This window comes from Brachyhypopomus gauderio, unplaced genomic scaffold (assembly GCF_052324685.1).
Source record: "Brachyhypopomus gauderio isolate BG-103 unplaced genomic scaffold, BGAUD_0.2 sc45, whole genome shotgun sequence".
Lineage (NCBI taxonomy): Eukaryota > Metazoa > Chordata > Actinopteri > Gymnotiformes > Hypopomidae > Brachyhypopomus > Brachyhypopomus gauderio.
The window spans coordinates 2444754-2463033 of record NW_027506871.1 but is presented as its reverse complement, the minus strand read 5'-3'; the positions used below and the strand labels follow the sequence as shown (position 1 = coordinate 2463033).

Sequence of the window (18280 nt, the reverse complement as noted above, 5' to 3'; positions counted from 1 at the left end):
CTGGAGTACACTGTATCGTGTCGGATGCTACCGGAGTTGGCGACGTAAGCTTAGCTGTAGCCTGTCGGACTATATTAGACATAAATATCATAACGTGACGTTCATATTTGGACATGGAATTTATTCATTGTAATTTTCTGGTCTTTCTGTAATATGTGCTTCGTTGTTGTTTGAAATAGCTCCTCGGTTTCGTGTATGGAATTTGTTAGCATGTTAGCTTGGTTGGCTAAGGGTGTCCACCGGGTGTGTCGCATAATTAGCATACGTGGACACTGGAATGTTGGACAGGACATACCTTGGAACAAAGTGGAATAACTTTGCAATGCTTGCATGGATTTGCTCCATTTTTTCTGTGTTGTTAGAAAAGACCCTAGTGAAATTTATTGCAAATTTATAGACAGATTGGAATAACTATGTAAATATACATACTGGTCAATTTCAAGTTCAAGTTTTTTTGGCTATGTTTTTCTGTAATAGAAGCTCTCAAATAAAACCACATTATGGAAATATAAGCCTAGAGATGAATATGTTGGTCTAACTGTCTTCTTCAGTTTGAGCCCTGAATGATCATTTTCCTATATGTACAACTTGAGATATCTAGTGTTGAAGTGTACTAGTACCATTCGCTCAAAAATGCAGCCATTGGGCTGTCAAGCGTTAAAGGGGGGCATCTGCAGTCATCAAGCCGCTAATTAAAAAACCGTGTTCCAAGGTATGTCCAGTGCGCCACACCCATGTCCAAATATGACACACCCTTAGCCAACTAAGCTAACATGCTACTACAAACAACAACGTTGGACATCTTACAGAAACACCAGAAAATTCCAATGAAGTCATTTTGTTGTATTATATATGTTGTTATATTTATGTCCAAGATAGTCCGACAGGCTAGCTAAGCTAACGTAGCCAACTACGTTAAGATCCAACATGATACCGAGTACTACAGTACTTAAATGCTCTAATACTGTTTATAATCTAATATTTAGTATTAGATCATATAGTACAAATTCTCGTATGTAAAATAGTTTTTTTTTTTTTCATTTTTACTCATGAGTCCGTCGTATCGCGTCGTAGCGGTGGTTCAGGCTTACTTCCGGGTCGGCGCCGTACCCGAAAACTGGACATAAACTCCATCCAAAGTAATCCTTTTCTTTTCTGTGATGTTCAAAAGTATCCGTGATCAAAATAACAACTAACAAAATAATCCACGACTGCTTCAGTTTCGCCGAACAGAGTCATTTGCGTGGGTTCTATGGAGCTTAGCTTAGGTTACCTTAGGCTAGTAGGTTTGCAAAACTACAACGGAAATCATAGCCACGTTCCGGGGCTTAGTTTTCAAATAAACATTCACCAATCATGGCAAGTGAGGGGTTGATCTTTTCAACTTAACTATTGGTTAGAACAGCTATCAATCACTTCGAAGGCGCCAGCTGGTCTCAGCCGGGCTTATTGGATGGACCCCCCCCCCCCACACACACACACACACGCACACACACACACACCTCGCCGGGGAGAGGTGCTAAAAGCTGTCATTCAAAGTCACTACCCCCTTCTAGACCAATAAAATCGACACATTTCGAAGCAAAACCGCTGCAGCTTTGTAATTAGAGGACAAATCAGCTTTCAAAACGCTTCGGTGACGCTGAGAGGGCGTCTCATCCAGGAAGTGGATTACGCACAATGTTGCAGCAAAGTGAGCAAGCAAATTAAGGTATTTAACAACATTTTCTCTACTATGTTAAGGTTTTAAATTGAAGCCTTGTTAGTAAATGGGGGGGGGGAGCGCTTTCATCACCAACTTCAAAGCCGGATATCTCGCGATCGGCTGCATGTAGACGGCTAAAACTCGGTAGGCATGTAGATTGGATAGGACATCTTGAATTTATTGCTTTTGTTTGGAATTCCATCAATGTTTAATATGTTTAATAACACGATTTATGAGCTGGGCCCGCCAGCAGGCCCACTAGGGAACGCTTCTGCAGAAGTTATTTTCTGCAGTTACTGTATAGTCCAGTTCTATAATCTAATTCTATAATAATTTCTATACTGCTGTTAATGTATAGTCAACTGCAGTGGATGTTACACTGCCCTGAGTCTATACTACAATTGTAATGAATTACAATTATAATGTACTAAAGTGAATTTTATACTGCTGACAACTGTCCAGCTACTATATAGCAGTGATTCAGTAGACCACTGCAGTGATTCAGTAGACCACTGCAGTGATTCAGTAGGTCACTGTAGTGATTCAGTAGGTCGCTGCAGTGATTCAGTAGGTCGCTGCAGTGATTCAGTAGGTCGCTGCAGTGATTCAGTAGGTCGCTGTAGTGATTCAGTAGGTCACTGCAGTGATTCAGTAGACCGCTGCAGTGATTCAGTAGGTAGGTTGCTGCATTGATTCAGTAGACCGCTGCAGTGATTCAGTAGGTAGGTTGCTGCAGTGATTCAGTAGACCGCTGCAGTGATTCAGTAGACCGCTGCAGTGATTCAGTAGGTCGTTGTAGTGATTCAGTAGGTCGCTGCAGTGATTCAGTAGGTCGCTGTAGTGATTCAGTAGGTCGCTGTAGTGATTCAGTAGTCCCCTGATTGTGTACTTTTACAGTTGCTCTACATTCAAGTTACCTGGAAATAATGAGGCATGGGGGTAAATAATGAGGCATGAGGGTAAATAATGAGGGATGAGGGTAAATAATGAGGGATGAGGGTAAATAATGAGGCATGGGGATAAATAATTAGGGTAAATAATGAGGGATGGGGGTAAATAATGTGGAATGGGGTAAATAATGAAGGATGAGGGCCTTACGGCTTGAGTCTCGCAGTACCACTCTGGAGTGCAGAAAGAGCCATTTCCATCGTAAACATAGTTGTGTTGGTGCAGCTGTGTGCGGGGGATTGACAGACTGAGGACGTGTCCTGTCCACCTGCTCTGAAACACTAACTAAACATTATATCGCTAACTAAACACTAAGGACTAATTCTTCCAACACCAACACTAATGAGACTGTTTCCTCATACAGTTTTATTAACATGTTAAACACCACTTGTTACACCACACACTTAAGCATTGTATTTTACAGCAATGACAGTAAAATAAACATAATATACATAAACAGTAAATGAAAATGACATTCTTGTTTTTAGAAAGATCCCCAATACAGCATCCATTCCTCAGAAGAACCAGAGAGCACTACAGCTCTGCTGAGGTATCACAGGGTTGGAATAGTTCACAGATTCACTATCCATTACTGATAGTGTCATGATTCAAATTTGTTCCTCAGATTTGTGCACGTGCATGTGTGCGTATGGGAGTTTCTGCATGTGTGCATGGTGGTGCATGTGCATGGGTGTTTGTGTGTGCAGTGATGATGTATGAGAGGTGTGGTTATGTTTATGATGTATGAGAGGTGTGGTTATGTAAATGGTGAGTGAGAGGTGTGGCTGTTTATGATGTATGAGAGGTGTGGTTATGTAAATGGTGAGTGAGAGGTGTGGTTATGTAAATAGTGAGTGAGAAGTGTGGTTATGTTTATGATGTATGAGAGGTGTGGTTATGTAAATGGTGAATGAGAGGTGTGGTTATGTAAATGATGAGTGAGAGGTGTGGTTATGTAAATGATGAGTGAGAGATGTGGTTGTTTATGATGTATGAGAGGTGTGGTTATGTAAATGGTGAGTGAGAGGTGTGGTTATGTAAATAGTGAGTGAGAAGTGTGGTTATGTTTATGCTGTATGAGAGGTGTGGTTATGTAAATGGTGAATGAGAGGTGTGGTTATGTAAATGATGAGTGAGAGGTGTGGTTATGTAAATGATGAGTGAAAGGTGTGGCTATGTAAATAATGAGTGAGAGGTGTAGCTATGTACACGATGTGTGAGAAGTGGGGTTATGTAAATGATGAGTGAGAGGTGTGGTTATGTTCATGATGTATGAGAGGTGTGGTTATGTAAATGATGAGTGAGAGGTGTGGTTATGTTTATGATGTATGAGAGGTGTGGTTATGTAAACGATGAGTGAGAGGGGTGTTAGACCCAATGTCTTCAATGAACCAACAGCGTTGTCCTAACTAATAGAATTACATGATGCAAGGTGTGGCTAATCGTTCAGTATTTCTACTCTATTAACAGTTTTCTACTAATCAGATATTTATTCAAATCCTTCAACAGTGTGTTTGAGTAGCAAACACACAACTGGGTTATAGATTATTAGTACTGATCAGTGGCGTGCACAGACATTTTGGGGGGCAAGTGCTCGGGGGGAGGGGGGGGTGAAGGGCACTTTTTAGCGCACGTGAAACACCAATTATAAAAAAAAATTACAAGCACATGTTGAATGAAATTTGACATTTTATTTGTAACATTCTCTAAACGTGAGTTTTCAATGGAGAAAAGTCATGCAGCCAACTGATACAATTCATATCCAATATTAACTATATACAGTCATGTCCTTCAGTTAACTTCTGTTTACCCTCCACTGTCTGCAGGCCTTGTTGCATATATTTTGCAATTAGTAAATCAATTATAGGCCTACAATTAAGACAGTAAAAAGACCAAAAAGTAGGAGGAGTTATAGGCTACTGAGTGTTGTCATTACATGAATGCAGATGGGCATTTTTCACAGGTAATGGGGAACTTCCCGTTTCTTCTTTCATAAATGAATGTGTTAATTTATGTTGCCTAACAAAACCTATACAACAGAAGACGTTCAGCTTAACACATAGATTTGCAAAATCTACCTTAATTATTTGTATGTGGTCGTCCTCACGTCATTTCAGGGCATTGTTTTTAATCGCTCAGGTTTTCAAAAGATGATTTCAAACCGACCTCGGTAAAATGAAAACTGAAGTTTCAAAAGGGCACTTTCGATGATAAAGGGCAGAGTTGGTGGTGCTTTAGCTGATGTCAATGTGTGCACGCCACTGGTCCTGATGTTATAAAAACCAAGATTCTATGATTAGATTTAACTTGTGCTGTCTGCTGTGCATAGAACACACACACACACGCACGCATTTTCTGCCGTAATTTACAACAGCATTTACAGCATCTTGGGAATAGGCCCAAGCAGGCAGCAGAAATCTAGCCCTCAGTAAAATTCTCAATATGTTTCCATAGAAACTGTGCCAACAGGTAATCTTAAAAGGCTTAAAGTCATACAGAAACTGTACAGAATGATTCATATATCTGGTATATCTAGTAAGTAAGTAAAAGTAAGTAAAATACATTTATATAGCACTTTTCACAGGCACAAGCCACAAAGTGCTTTACAACGGAAAATAAAATAAAATAAATCAAAGACACAAAAACACACACTATAAAACAGAAATAAAATACAGTGTACAAGGTCAACGGCTGCAACCTCCACCACTAACTAAACGCCTGCGTAAAAAGGAAAGTCTTTAGCTGTTTTTTAAAAGTATCTACAGTGTCAGCTGATCTTAAATGTGGAGGAAGTGTGTTCCACAGTTTTGGAGCAACCACCTTAAATGCTCGGTCTCCACGAGTCTTTAGACATGAGCGTGGCACAGACAGTAAACTCAGGTTGTTTGACCTGAGTAATCGTGATGAAGTGTAGGGGTGGAGCAGGTCAGCGACATACACAGGAGCTGTGTTGTGTAGTGCTCTGTATGTTAAAGTTAAAATCTTGAACTGGATCCTGAATTCTACAGGAAGCCAGTGTAAGGATTTTAAAATGGGTGTTATGTGAGACCGTCTGCTTGACTTGGTCAGTAACCTCGCTGCAGCGTTTTGAATTATCTGTAAACGTCCACGAGCTGATACACTGAGAGATGAAAACAAGGCATTACAGTAGTCTATGCGAGATGAAATAAACGCATGGATCAGCATCTCTAGATCTGCTGTTGAAACCATAGATCTCAGTTTACTGATATTTCTCAAGTGGAAGAAACAGGATCTTGACAGCTGTTTAACATGAGAATCAAATGCTAAAGACTGATCGAAGATAACTCCCAGATTTCGGAGGCTAGTGTGGACAGCAGATATATATATAAATATATAATATATATAATATATATATATAAATCATATATCTGGTATATTCATATGTGGTATATCTGATATATAAATCATATATCTGGTATATTCATATCTGGTATATCTGATATATAAATCATATATCTGGTATATTCATATGTGGTATATCTGATATACATCATATATCTGGTATATTCATATGTGGTATATCTGATATATAAATCATATATCTGGTATATTCATATCTGGTATATCTGATATATAAATCATATATCTAGTATATTCATATCTGGTATATCTGATATACATCATATATCTCAGTGAGCAGAATCAGGAGTAACTGAATGTTAGTAACACTGTCACAATTCACACTGATCTGGAACCTGACAACACATTGATCCAGTGTCAGAGTACACACCCACACACCACACACGTACTCACACACACACATCCAGTCTCAGAGTACTCACTCACTCACTCTCTCTCACTCTCTCTCTATCTGACATACGCAGTAATAAGTGTCCTGGGGTCACAGTTCCTGGTAAGTCCATACTGAAGCCAACATCTTCTCAGAATCACATTAGACTGCACAACATACAGAACACAACACCACACACACTCACACACTCATCAGACGTGGGTGGAGTGTGAGAGGGGGGTGGAGGTATGGTGATCCCTATGTACACATACACACACACACACACACTCTCATCAGACGTGGCTGGAGTGTGACGGGGGGGTGGAGGTATGGTGATCCCTATGGTGCAGCTCATCTCTGAGGCACAGCGGGTGGTGGAGCAGACTGCACACGTTGACACGGTAACGGGTGGACATGATGTTGTAGAGGAGCGGGTTGATGGCGGCACTGAGGTAGAAAAGCACGAAGGAGATGAGGTTGAGATACTGGCTGATGTAGTAGAGCTCAGGGGTGGAGTCTGGACCCACAGAGAAGAGAGTCCGACCCACATGGAAGGGCAGCCAGCACAGGATAAACACCACCACGATCACCACTGCAGAGAGAGAAACACCATCACCACTGCAGAGAAACACCATCACCACTGCAGAGAGAGAAACACCATCACCACTGCAGAGAGAGAAACACCATCACCACTGCAGAGAAACACCATCACCACTGCAGAGAGAGAAACACCATCACCACTGCAGAGAAACACCATCACCACTGCAGAGAGAGAAACACCATCACCACTGCAGAGAGAGAAACACCATCACCACTGCAGAGAAACACCATCACCACTGCAGAGAGAGAAACACCATCACCACTGCAGAGAAACACAGGCCTGATAGTTTTCAGGCGCCACGCTGGAATTCCGTGTCCGTGAGGAAAAAAAAAGAATTTTTTGGGGGGAAAAATCCATCAAATCATAATAATAATCCACACACGCGCGCATATATGAAATATGATCTTCTCACTAGATCATCAGCGCTGGATGGATGACGGCGGTGTCATTTGATTGACTTGCGGGTCATCCCACATTCTGATTTTCGGACATTACGTAAAAAAGCTACCTCCCTCCTGCCTTAAGTCCAGTTTGTTTTGGTCAGTTTATGTTTTCAACTTGATTGGTCGTACTGAAGTCATCAATGCTCCGATTCAATCGACATAAACATCATACAGGCGGTTATGAGGTTCCCGAGTTACGATTTTTCGTGGTTACTACACATCTCGTATGTTTGGTGTGTGCGGCGTCAGGATAGGCCTTTAGCCTTAGTTAAATGCAGCTATGAATAAAGGTATTTGCCAAAAGGCTAGCTTTAGGATAGGATAACTGCGTATAGTATGTTATTTACGTACAGTATGTAAGTAAGTTCCGATTTACACCGAAAATCGATTTACGACGGATCGACGTCGTAACCCGGGGACCGCCTGTATTTCAGACATTGGAAGAGCGTCAGAGGTAGATACAAGATAAATTCAGTATTTTATCTTTATTCTGATTGTTTAAATTTTATCAGAAATATAAGAGTACAGGTGGTCAGACAATCTGGTTCATCATGGCCGCCTGTAACTTACGGCGTAAGGTGTAATACATGAACAAAAGCACAAAATGTATGTCCTAATAAACCAACACAAAATATGTATTAAATATTTTATATATTAAAACTAACTATAATCATAATACTTGTAATTCTTTTAAACTTTATTTGCATAATTTCTTTGAATTGTCTGGTATCCTATAATTTACTAACAGTAATGAATAAATAATGAATCATGCCTGTTTTTAACATATTGTGTCTAATTGTGTTAACAGAATCTTTAGGTTACAGCATTTTCTCAGAATATTAATAGAAATTTGTTTTTTTTATTTATTTCACCATAATGATTACCTGTCTTGTTTATTATTAATTAATTAAAAGATTAATTATTAAATATTCAAAATATGGTACACTTCCACTCCTCACCCAGCCCCCAAGTTCAGGCTCAGGAAATTTTCCCACTATCACCCCTGGAAACACCATCAGCACTGCAGATAGAAACACCATCAGCACTGCAGATAGAAACACCACCACCACTGCAGAGAAACACCATCACCACTGCAGAGAGACACCTTCAGCACTGCAGATATAAACACCATCAGCACTGCAGAGAAACACCATCACCACTGCAGAGAGAGAGAGAAACACCACCACCACTGCAGAGAGACACCTTCAGCACTGCAGATAGAAACAGCATCACCACTGCAGAGAGAAACACCACTGCAGAGAGAAACACCACCACCACTGCAGATAGAAACACCCTCACCACTGCAGAGAGAAACACCATCAGCACTGCAGATAGAAACACCATCAACACTGCAGAGAGAGAGAGAGACTTGATCTACGCAGCATTTAGGTTATGGTATGAGATAGGCATAATCTCCCTTCTTGACCTTTATAGAGATGGTATTTTATGTTCTTTTGCTCAATTATCTGTTGATTTTAATTTACCATCTTCCCATTTATTTAGATACATTCAAATTAGGCAGTGCCACTCCTCTTTATTTTCAGACCATGTGATGACTTTCTGTATCTTGACCCCTCCCAGCTATCACTTATATCTAGGATATACTCTCACCTGATGGACATAAATCCACATTCCATTAATAAAATAAAAAATGCTTGGGAGGTGGAACTGGGCTCCGGGTTACCAAACGGCTGGTGGGCAGTGTTGCCATAGTTACTTTGAAACAGTAATCCGACTACTGACTACTGACTACTTCTTTAAAAAGTAACTCAGTTAAGTTACTGACTACTTGCTTTTAAAAGTAACTAAGTTAGATTACTTTTAGTTACTTTCAGCAGAGGCTGATCCCCCGCCCCTATAACATGAAAATGACTACCAGTTCTGCCAATACTCACTTTATTGACATGTATTTTAACCGGAACATCAAAAATGACACTGGCATTTGTAAACTTTTTCTTGAAATAGGCTTACATGTTTTTTAAATAAATAAATAAGGCAGTCTTTCTGTTCAACTCCGCCCACTTACAGGGTTGCCAACTGTCACGCATTGAGACACACGCATTTGACTGTCTTCACACGCTTACGCCACACTTCCGATATCTCACGCCGAAAAAAAAATCCAGTTTATTTACCTCTGATCCACATCTATGATTCAATGAGTTACTAGTTCGATCTGGCGCCAACCACCGGCGATCGGTCGATCGCGATATAATACTGAATTTAGTCAATTTTACACCCCGCCCGGTAACAATTTACGTTCGCCGCCAAGCCCCGGTTTTTTTTTTTTTTTTTTTCAGTTTTGACGTTGTGTTTTTGAAAGTAGACAGCACTCTGTCGCCAGGACAGAGTGTACAACGGACCTTAATGTTGTCTTCCTTAGCCGAAATAAAATCAAAATAATGCCTGTATTTCCAGCTGCTAAAGGCGAACCTCTCCTTCCATCTGACTTTGGCGCCGCAGAGCAGAGATGACATAACCGCGTAAGAAACGTGTAGCCAAAAAATAAGAATGAATAAATATAACCTACGTTCCCCCGAAATGCAGAAATAGTAACGCACGATGTTTTAGATAAGTAACTTTAATCTGACTACTAGTTTTTAAATAGTAGTTGCGTTAGACTACTCGTTACTGAAAAAAGTAGTCCGACTACAGTAACGCGTTACTAAGTAACGCGTTACCGGCATCACTGCTGGTGGGATAAGGCGTTGAACCACGTGCGTTCCAGTTACAGTTACAATTTAAAGTGTTACACAGAGTTCACCTTTCCAAATACCGATTGGCAGTGTTTTTCCCTGAAACAGTGACAGATCGTTGTGAAAGATGCTCTATGTCTTCATGTAATTTATCCCATATGTTTTTCTTTTGCCCGGTTATTCAAAAATTTTGGTTTGATTATTTTGATACAATGTCAAAAATCTTTGGCTTAACTCTTCAAATCTGTCCTAATACTGCAATTTTTGGGCTCTCCTCACGGGTTTATTCACTTTCAAAGAGACATTATTGCTTTTACTTCTTTGTTAGCTAGGCGACGTATCCTTCTGCTCTGGAAATCCTCCAAACCACCTACATCCTTAATGTGGTTCCATGATGTGATCTATTTTCTTAGGTTAGAGAAAATCAGATTTACTTTAAGAGGGAGCACCTCGAAGTTCTATTTAAAATGGAACTCTTTTCTTTCTTATTTCGATCGACTTCGGACAACGCCCTCTATTTAAAATTAAACACAAAAATTGGCACGTGTTCTCTCCCCCCCAACCCCCTCTTTTATTTGTTTATTGTTTGTTTCTTTCTTTTTGTTTTGTTTGTTTGTCTCTATTTGGTTTTTGTTTGTTTGCTTGTTTATCTCAGGGACTAAGTGAGGTTAAGGGGAAAAAAAAATGGAAGTCTGCTTAAAATTAGCTTTCCACTGCTGTTACATTGTATATTTGTTCCATGACTTCTTTTTTTTGTTAAAAGAAAAAGACTGAAAGGGCTGGTCACTATATACTAATAATTACCCATCAGCTAAGATCAGTGTTGCGAATAACGCCATTAAAAATAACGGCGTTAGGTAACGGCGTCATTTTGTCAGTAACGGGATAATATAATTAATTACTTTTCCTGTTGTTACAACGCCGTTGACGTTACTGGTCATTAAAAGCGGTGCGTTACTATATATTGATATACTAACAGTAATGCGAGCGGACCGCTGCCCAGGCTAGTGAGAAGTAACAGATCTCAATAGGTCACAGTTCTCGGTGTAACACCTGTTTAACTTAACAAGTTAGTAAGTGATTGGCTAAGGCAGCATTATGGTAGCCAATCAGAGCCAGTGTTTTTACACGCGTGCTGAAGCACGACAGTGACACACGACACAAACGGAGAAGAGGCAGAAATGGCGAGTCAGGAGCAAGCCGAAGAAAAATTAGCATTTTCAAGGTAGCGATATAAACGTTATTTAAGAAAATACTTGAAGTTCCTGAATGTCTACCAAACTGGGTATTTGATTTATTTAAGAATAGAGGTTGTATTGTTAAGTTTACTTCTGTTGTGAAACCAGTTGTTTATTTAATTTAATTTAATTTGATAGATGTAAATGCAATTTATATAATGTAACTTTTGCTTTTTTTTTTTTTCTTCCAAAGATTTGGGATTTTAAAGGATTTTATCCTGCACTGGTCTGTTGATGTGCAATAAATATCAAAAGTTAAACACCTTTATGATCTACTTATTTCAACTGACTGTGAAAACTGCTTTTTCAAAAAATCCTTATTCATTGGCATATAACTTTTTTTCTTACTGTAATGCAAATAGTTACTTTCCCTGGTAAGGAGTTACTTTTATTATAGAGTAATTCAGTTACTAACTCAGTTACTTTTTTGAAGTAGTGAGTAACTATAACTAATTACTTTTTTAAAGTAACGTTCCCAACACTGGCTAAGATTTAAAACCGGAGTATGGAGCTTACATAGACAACAGTGCAACTCAGAAACCTCTGTATTCCATCCCGTCTGGACAGTGCTACATATTAATGATGTCAGTCACTTGGCACCATCCGTCGTCCCCGTTATATCAACCGTGGTTCCAGAACTCGTCTCGTCATCCATCGCTCATTGGACTCTAATATTCCTGTTATCTGGACCAATAGATACAGCCGCCCTACAACTCCTTGCTGACTACGAAGTGTAAACCTGGACCTTTTACGTACTCTTCCCTGCAACACCTCTCCGGCTTCGTCAAAATGCTACAAAACGACTAAAAATAGACTTGGATTACTGAATTGTTGCTCTATCACAGATAAAGTTAACGTTTTAAATGACCTCTAGATGGACAATAACCTCAGTATGTTTTTTCTCACCGAGACACGGCAGCCACCTGACGATTATCTTCATTTAAATCTTCTAGCATCTACTGGCCATAAATATTTAGCTAAACCTAGACCTCATGGGAAGGGTGGTGGGCTTGCTGTTGTTTTTCCACAGTACACTTAATATCAGTCTCTGTGAATTTCACGAGGTGGTTTCTTTTGAATTTATGGCACTGATCAGTTCAACTTCTGTCATGTTCTTGCTTATCTATCGTCCACCAAAGACTTCTACCAACTTATTTTCTGAGCTCTGTGAGCTACTTACCCTGGTCAGCTCTACATGCCCAGCTCTAGTTTTGCTAGGAGATTTTAACCTTGATGTTGATGCTAACAGCTCAATAACATCAGAGCTTGCTGCAGAGTTCTGATGTTTTTTTACTGCAATGCACTTTTTCTTGGCCTCCCTAATAAATCCATACAGTCTCTCCAATATGTTCAGAATTCAGCTGCTCGAATTTACACACACTAAAACAATCGACTCATATCAAACCTATTCTTCATCAGCTTCACTGGATACCCATCCCTCTGCGTATACAGTTTAAAATCCTGCTCCTCACATATAAATCCCTTAATGGTCTGGCTCCAGACTATTTAGCACAGCTTCTACACCCCTATATCCCAAACCGAACACTTACTGTAGGTCCTCAGACACAGGTCTTCTGATGATTCAGAAATACAAGCTTTTTGTATTCTTCCCCATAGGATTTTTGTAAAGTGTCCTTGGATACTAGAAAGGCGCTATATTTATAATAATATAATATAAAATATTATATAATAACTTATTATTATTATTATTATTATTATTATTATTAAATTAAATTTTTAAAAAGGAGTGAAACGCACAGCCCATCACTGATGGACTGTATGGACTATAGTTACTATATGGACTGCAGTTACTGTATGGACTATATGTGCTAGTCCAGGGGTCTCCAACACGTCGTTCGCGAGCTACCAGTAGCTCGCCACCCCTTTCCAAGTAGCTCGCCAAAGGGCCAATGAATTACATATAAATTTGTAAACCTAATTGGTCCCATCGAGAAATCTACTTAAATTTATGTCCAATCAAAATTCACAGTTGTCCCTCCCCTTCTAACACTAAATGATTATTCGCCAATCATACAACAGTTAGTTCACAATCTGACTGGTTGAGAAGTGTTCTTCTAACCCTGCAGATATGTGTGATAACAGCACGGTATTCTCATTCTCTGTATCACTCCGCGGACGCGTTGTCAAGTAACGGCATGTACATATATTCACGATAACACACTCCCTCTCGTGTTCTATTTCTCAATTAGCTGCCAATCAAAAAGTTAGGCTGCCGTCAATATTGAATAAACCAGGGGTCATGAGTCGCCCGCGGGCTTGTTTAAAAAATTGCTCACTATAGTGCGAAGCGCTGCATCGTTTGTTTTTGCTACTATTATAGATTGTCCGCGGTTGCTAGCGGTCTTCCCGCTTAGCAATTGACACTCGCACACGCAACTTTCGTTCGCCGCCAACCACCCCCACCCGCTCAACATCTGGTAGCCCTCCGCAATAACTGGTATCCAAGAAGTAGCTCCCAGTTCCAAAAAGGTTGGAGACCCCTGTGCTAGTCTGTATGTTCTTTGGTTACAGTACTGAATGCTGATATACACTGTAGTGGGCTGTAGTGGGCTGTAGTTGGCTGTTAGCTGCTTTCTTGGTTCTGTTTAATATTTAATATTAATATTTGGTTCATGTTGGACAAAGCTTAAATTCTCAGGTTAAGATTAAGGTTAAATTAAGTCAAGGCTGGTGCACAGGAACACAGCTGGGTTAATCAGATCTAAACATGTCCTCTTCTAGCACCATGTGTACCAAAATCAAGGAATTATAAATGGAATGACTGTTGCTGTTTAAATGTTAGGTACACAGGACACCACCTGACAGAGACACAAACACCTCCACCAGTCACACCACCTGACAGAGACACAAACACCTCCACCAGCCACACCACCTGACAGAGACACAAACACCACCCACCAGCCACACCACCTGACAGAGACACAAACACCCCCCACCAGCCACACCACCTGACAGAGACACAAACACCACCCACCAGCCACACCACATGACAGAGACACAAACACCACCCACCAGCCACACCACCTGACAGAGACACAAACACCACCCACCAGCCACACCACCTGACAGAGACACAAACACCCCCCACCAGCCACACCACCTGACAGAGACACAAACACCACCCACACCACATGACAGAGACACAAACACCCCCCACCAGCCACACCACCTGACAGAGACACAAACACCACCCACACCACATGACAGAGACACAAACACCACCCACCAGTCACACCACCTGACAGAGACACAAACACCTCCACCAGCCACACCACCTGACAGAGACACAAACACCACCTGACAGAGACACAAACACCCCCCACCAGCCACACCACCTGACAGAGACACAAACACCACCCACCAGCCACACCACCTGACAGAGACACAAACACCCCCCACCAGCCACACCACCTGACAGAGACACAAACACCACCCACCAGCCACACCACCTGACAGAGACACAAACACCACCTGACAGAGACACAAACACCAGCCACACCACCTGACAGAGACACAAACACCCCCCACCAGCCACACCACCTGACAGAGACACAAACACCCCCCACCAGCCACACCACCTGACAGAGACACAAACACCACCCACCAGCCACACCACATGACAGAGACACAAACACCACCCACCAGCCACACCACCTGACAGAGACACAAACACCACCCACCAGCCACACCACCTGACAGAGACACAAACACCCCCCACCAGCCACACCACCTGACAGAGACACAAACACCACCCACCAGCCACACCACCTGACAGAGACACAAACACCACCTGACAGAGACACAAACACCAGCCACACCACCTGACAGAGACACAAACACCCCCCACCAGCCACACCACCTGACAGAGACACAAACACCCCCCACCAGCCACATCACCTGACAGAGACACAAACACCACCCACCAGCCACACCGCATGACAGAGACACAAACACCACCCACCAGCCACACCACCTGACAGAGACACAAACACCACCCACCAGCCACACCACCTGACAGAGACACAAACACCACCCACCAGCCACACCACCTGACAGAGACACAAACACCACCTGACAGAGACACAAACACCAGCCACACCACCTGACAGAGACACAAACACCCCCCACCAGCCACACCACCTGACAGAGACACAAACACCACCCACCAGCCACACCACCTGACAGAGACACAAACACCACCAACCAGCCACATCACCTGACAGAGACACAAACACCATCCACCAGCCACACCACCTCCCAACTCCCTGTGAGCTGTACAGGACACACCTGCCCGGAGGTGAGCGCCAGAGCCCAGGTGCTTACCCATCATTCTCAGGGTCTGACGGTGCGCGCTGTGCGGTTGTGGGCGGAGCTGCAGGCGGCGGGCGATGAGGCCGTAGAGCAGCGTGAGCAGGGGGAGGGGCAACAGGAAGTAGAGGTTGTAGAGCCACAACATGGCCCTGAGCAGCCCGGATGTCTGCGCAAACTGGGTGGTGCGACACTCCGGCACGCCGTCGCCCAGATGCTCCACCCCCACCAGCACCAACGCTGGCCCCGCACTCAGCATGGCCACACCCCACAGCCCGCCAATCAGCCCCCGGACACGCCCACGTGTCACCAGGAGGCGGGCCCTGAGGGGGAAGCAGACGGCCAGGTAGCGCTCCACTCCCAACGCCGTCATGTGCAGGATGGAGGAGAAGGTGCAGCACTCACTCACAAACTGGGAGAGCTTACACACTGCGTCGCCTAGCAACCACGGCCGGTACCACCACAACTACAGGGGAGAGACACACAAACATAAACAAACACACACACACAAAAATATCAACTAGAATAACTCTACTCCTATAATAAATCATCATATATAGAAAATAAACTAGAATAACCCTCGTCCTATAATAAATCAGTATAAACTAGAATAACCCTGGTCCTATAATAATTCAGAATGTTATAGTAAATATATTAGAACCTGTAACAACTTTCTTGCCATTTGTTGAATATTTCACCAAATGGAAATTTCAGCTTTTCTTTGTGGGAAGATTTTATATATCACAAACACCCATAACCTCATAGTAAATAAACAAGACATACCTGTAACCCTGTACATAGAGTACAATAATGGTGATGGTGTTGATGGTGGTGGTGATGGTGGTGATGATTATGGTGATGATTGTGGTGGTGTTGGAGGTAGTAATGATGGTGGTGATGGAGGTGTTGATAATGGTGGTAATGGTGATGATGGATGGTTATTATGGTGGTGATGATGATGGTGGTGATGATTATGGTGATGATGATAGTGATGGTGGTGATGATGATGATTGTGGTGGTGTTGGAGGTGGTAATGATGGTGGTGATGGAGATGTTGATAATGGTGGTAATGGTGATGATGGTGGTGATGATTATGGTGATGATGGTGATTATGGTGGTGATGATGGTGATTGTGGTGGTGGTAATGATGGTGATGAAGGTTAACTCTAGCTTGTTGTGCTTTGTAAATAGTGGTAATTAACTGTGGTTAGCTGTAGCTGATTGTGGTTGTCTGTGGTTTGCTATAGTTAGCCTGGTTATCTGTAACAAGGGCACTGAAATACTTACCAGGATTTTTTCCCTCATCTATAAAGCAAAGGTTTGTGTATAACTACAGATTTTGGTAACATTTGATGGATTTGTATAATATCTTACAGTGCTTGATAAGGCAAACAGATACATGAGTAAACATGTATGTTTACTCACGTGTAAGTGTCTGTACCTTATAGAGGTCAAGAGGCATCAGTACAAGAATCAGAATGTCCGACACCGCCATACTGCTGAGGTACAGGTAGAGGGTGCTTCTCATCTGGGGGCGGAGCCAAACCACCAGAATCGTCACAATATTACCCAGCAGGCCAAACACCAACAACGGCACACACAGTGCTGTTACAGTGGCCAGCTCAGATTGGCTGAAGAGCGGTAGTTCTGTCCCGTAATCCCAGTAGGAGGAGTTATCACAGCTACCTGAACCAGAACCGTCCACTGTCTCCTCCATCTCTTACACAAAAACAGGCATCATACATCCAACACGCAGGAAAGAGGTCGTCCTGAAAGACAACAAACAACAGTCCAAATTCAGAGAGACCTGAAACTGTGGTCTGATACTGTTTGTCTGATACTGTGGTCTGATACAGTCCAGTGCTAGAACAGATGAGAGAATACAGACTGCAGGTCTGGTCTGAACTCACACAGAGATGGAAGAAGATACAAAAGAAGCAGAGAAGGAGGGAAAGAGAGTGTGTTCTCCTGCTCAGGCTCCTGGGTCTTTATCACGCAGATAGAGAAAATCAAATCATCAAAAATCACAAGTGTGTGTGGTCCTCTAATGCAGCTCCAGCGTGTGTCCTGTGAACTCCAGCAATGCGACTCTCACTCTGCCAGAGAAATGTCCGTTAGCACCCACAGCCACGGCTCCACAGCATGGCCACACCCCCACACCATGGCCACACCGCCACATCATGGACACACCCCCATGCTTTGTTATCAGCAACATCAACACATCTCTGAGCCCAGTGTGTCAACATAACTGTATTCTGTGTATTCTGTTCTCTTCCTCTCTGTCTCCTGCTGCCTTGTCAAAAGGAAGCGATCGAACCCACAGAGGAACACTGAATTACTCACTGAAGTACTGTGTGAGCAATCCAATGTTCCTCTGCAGGTTCCTCTACAGATCAATCAATCAAATGTTATTTACAGTATATAGCGCTTTTTTTGACAGGTGTTGTCACAAAGCAGCTTTACAAGAGTCCAAGCCCCAGTGAGCAAGCCACATCCGTGTCTGCTGTCAGGAACATGGTGCTGTTCTTGGTGTGTGCGCATCTGGACATACATGATTCCCCCATCCACACAC

The 18280-nt window shown here is 42.3% G+C and overlaps 1 protein-coding gene across 1 annotated transcript; it reads right to left on the bottom strand.

Moving 5' to 3' along the window:
• Window positions 1-2903: 2903 nt before the first annotated feature.
• LOC143486776 (growth hormone secretagogue receptor type 1-like) lies at window positions 2904-18238 on the bottom strand. Its single transcript, XM_076986212.1, has 4 exons — window positions 17619-18238; window positions 17150-17477; window positions 15724-16174; window positions 2904-6996 (listed from the first exon to the last, which is right to left on the bottom strand). Exons 2-4 carry the CDS (start codon window positions 17423-17425, stop codon window positions 6698-6700), a joined length of 1026 nt encoding a protein of 341 aa, XP_076842327.1. The 5' UTR covers window positions 17426-17477; window positions 17619-18238; the 3' UTR covers window positions 2904-6697.
• Between the last annotated feature and the right edge of the window lie 42 nt (window positions 18239-18280).

What these genes read in the sequence shown, in the direction of transcription:
- LOC143486776 (XM_076986212.1), bottom strand. Translation starts at nt 17,425, where the DNA reads ATGGAGGAGACAGTGGACGGTTCTGGTTCAGGTAGCTGTGATAACTCC. An exon ending in TGCCTCTTGACCTCTATAAG is followed by an intron (nt 16,175 to 17,149) that starts GTACAGACACTT and finishes TCTCCCCTGTAG; the next exon opens with TTGTGGTGGTACCGGCCGTG. An exon ending in TCAGACCCTGAGAATGATGG is followed by an intron (nt 6,997 to 15,723) that starts GTAAGCACCTGG and finishes CTCTCTCTGCAG; the next exon opens with TGGTGATCGTGGTGGTGTTT.